This window comes from Morus notabilis, unplaced genomic scaffold, assembly GCF_000414095.1.
Source record: "Morus notabilis unplaced genomic scaffold, ASM41409v2 Scaffold1782, whole genome shotgun sequence".
NCBI lineage: Eukaryota > Viridiplantae > Streptophyta > Magnoliopsida > Rosales > Moraceae > Morus > Morus notabilis.
Genome location: NW_010364648.1, coordinates 73,989 through 76,290, shown reverse-complemented (window position 1 = coordinate 76,290; position 2,302 = coordinate 73,989). Strand labels below are relative to the sequence as shown.

At 31.8% G+C, this 2,302-nt stretch overlaps 1 protein-coding gene across 1 annotated transcript; it reads right to left on the bottom strand.

Annotated features, from left to right (window-relative positions):
• Positions 1-709: 709 nt before the first annotated feature.
• On the bottom strand, positions 710-1,489 carry LOC21387416. Its single transcript, XM_010106854.2, has one exon. It carries the CDS (start codon positions 1,430-1,432, stop codon positions 710-712), a length of 723 nt encoding a protein of 240 aa, XP_010105156.1. The 5' UTR covers positions 1,433-1,489.
• Between the last annotated feature and the right edge of the window lie 813 nt (positions 1,490-2,302).

Below are 2,302 nucleotides of genomic sequence, written 5' to 3'. Positions count from 1 at the left end.
TGCGCTTGCGTGGAGTCATTTTATGCATAGAGTTTTTGGCGAACACTCACCATTTAAAGTTTTAATACAAACTAATAAAAATATGATAGAGTGTATTTTATAAGTATAGAATCTTTATTATGAACAATAAAAATTAAAATAAATATAAAAAATATTTTAAAAATTAAAAAATTATATATGTATATTTTTGAGCGGATTATTGGACAGTTTATGGAGTTTAAACCACAAACCAAACCACCTAAAAAAATTAAATTAAAAAACTTACTAAACCGCTCAATAATCTAAAAATAATTAATAATTTGGTACTATTTAATTTAAATTAGACAGTTTTCACAGTTTGACAGATTTTTTAAACACCTTTATATTTTATTCTAAAACTTTAATTTTATTAACGTCCCCACTAAAAAGATTCCTGACTCCGTGACTTGGTACATATAATGAGCATGAGCTAGTGATTAGTTAGGCTAAAAAGTATTCCCTCTCACATATCGTTTACAATTTAGACAAATGAAAAGAACAAGAAAATGAAGAAAAAAAACGAAGTATATATTCGTATACACAATATACTTATAGAGCACTTTTTTCTTTTTTGAAATCAAGAACAAGAGCACAACCCAGAAGATACAGCATGATCAAAACTAATCAGTACCTGATAATCAGAGAGAGAATCATATTTATAATCAAAAAAAAAAAAAGAGAAGAAGTTGATTTAGCGAGATCGGTATTTAATTAGATCATAAGAACTTCTGACGTTGGACTTTGGAAGATGTCTGATTGATTCATCGACAGCACAAGTTCTCTTGCAAGACATTGCATAAAGATTGATGAAACCAAACCTGTCGCTTAAGCTCCTACACACCTTCCCAGTGCTAGCAATATTCCAAAGCTTTGCATTCTCCTGATCTACTTCTTCGTCGTCGTCGTCGTCATTGTCGCCCTTGGAACACTCAACTAGCGCCGCGAAAAAGGGATCGTCGCTTTTCGATATTGCTTGTTGCTTATTGGGACTAGAAATATTACTTGATGTCTTCTTCATCTTGATCATGGCGCTATTGATGTGATTGAGAGCACGGAACATGTTCTTATTTTTGTTGGCTGTTGGTGGCAATGGAAGGAGCTTTGTTGATGAAGATTGGTCCTGCGCCAGAATTTTCTCGCAAACTTGTTTCTTGGGGATTCCCGGAAAATGCTCCCAAGAAAACGGCACCCCGGAAAACCGAAGCGGGGTTGCGGGGCCCAGAGGAGAATCCAGCTCACTGGGAATGTAGGAGCTTGATGATGAGGAGAGTGAAGAGGACGAGGAAAAGGATGGTGTTCTACGAGAAGAATGTTTTGATGGGTATTTCATTGCCTGACGGAAGGTGTCGTATTGATGTTCTTTCTGGGAAATTTTAGAAGAGCTAATTGTTTGATTGTGTACTGAGGAATCCATGTGTATGTGTTAGTTCTTACTTCTGACCAGAGAGAGAGAGGGGAGAAGAAAGTAGTACTCTTTATCTCTCCTGTTTTCAATGTCTTGCAATGCCTAAATATATGAGGAGAGAGAAACTATTGTCTCTCTTGGAGATGTATTGACTTTCTCTGTGTCACTTGTTAATTGTGTGGATCCTAATTAATTATTATCTTAATATATAGACGTTAAAATTTTCTTGTAATACTTTTCGTGATAGTAAGGGGTTGTTGTTTTGGAGTATAATTTGAGTGTAATTTTTGAATTAAATTTGAGTTATAATTTGAGTTGAAGTTGTAATTTGAATAAAATTGACTAAAATTGAATAAAGTTAAAACTTAAAAGAACGTGAATTTAAATAAAATTAGAATTTGAATTGTCTTTTTTTTAAATTTTTAGACAAAAAATAACCCCTAAAATTCTCTACAGTAATTAAAAGCTGACGTAACCCTTAATGTTAAACCTTATTAATAGAAAGAAGGTGCTTATAAATATCTTTTTGATATAAAATTATTTTAGTATCATGCATATGTTCTTAATATCTTTTATTTTTAATAATATTAAAATATTATTTTAATATTTTAAAAAATATTTTTTTAAGGTGTCTGTTCATTTCGTTAATTCGAGTTTTGCTACAGTAAAAAGCTCTCACAAATAATCACATCTAACTTTTTTATTACAGTAAAAAGCTCTCACATAAAATCACTTTTCAACTCGAATTAAAAACTCGAATCAGCGAACTAAATGGGCCTATCTTAAAGCCAGTTTTTGCAAAGTGAAATATCAAATATGTCCTTGTCATTATCTTCTCAACCGATGACCTGAAATTTCATTTAAAATTCGAAGAAATTG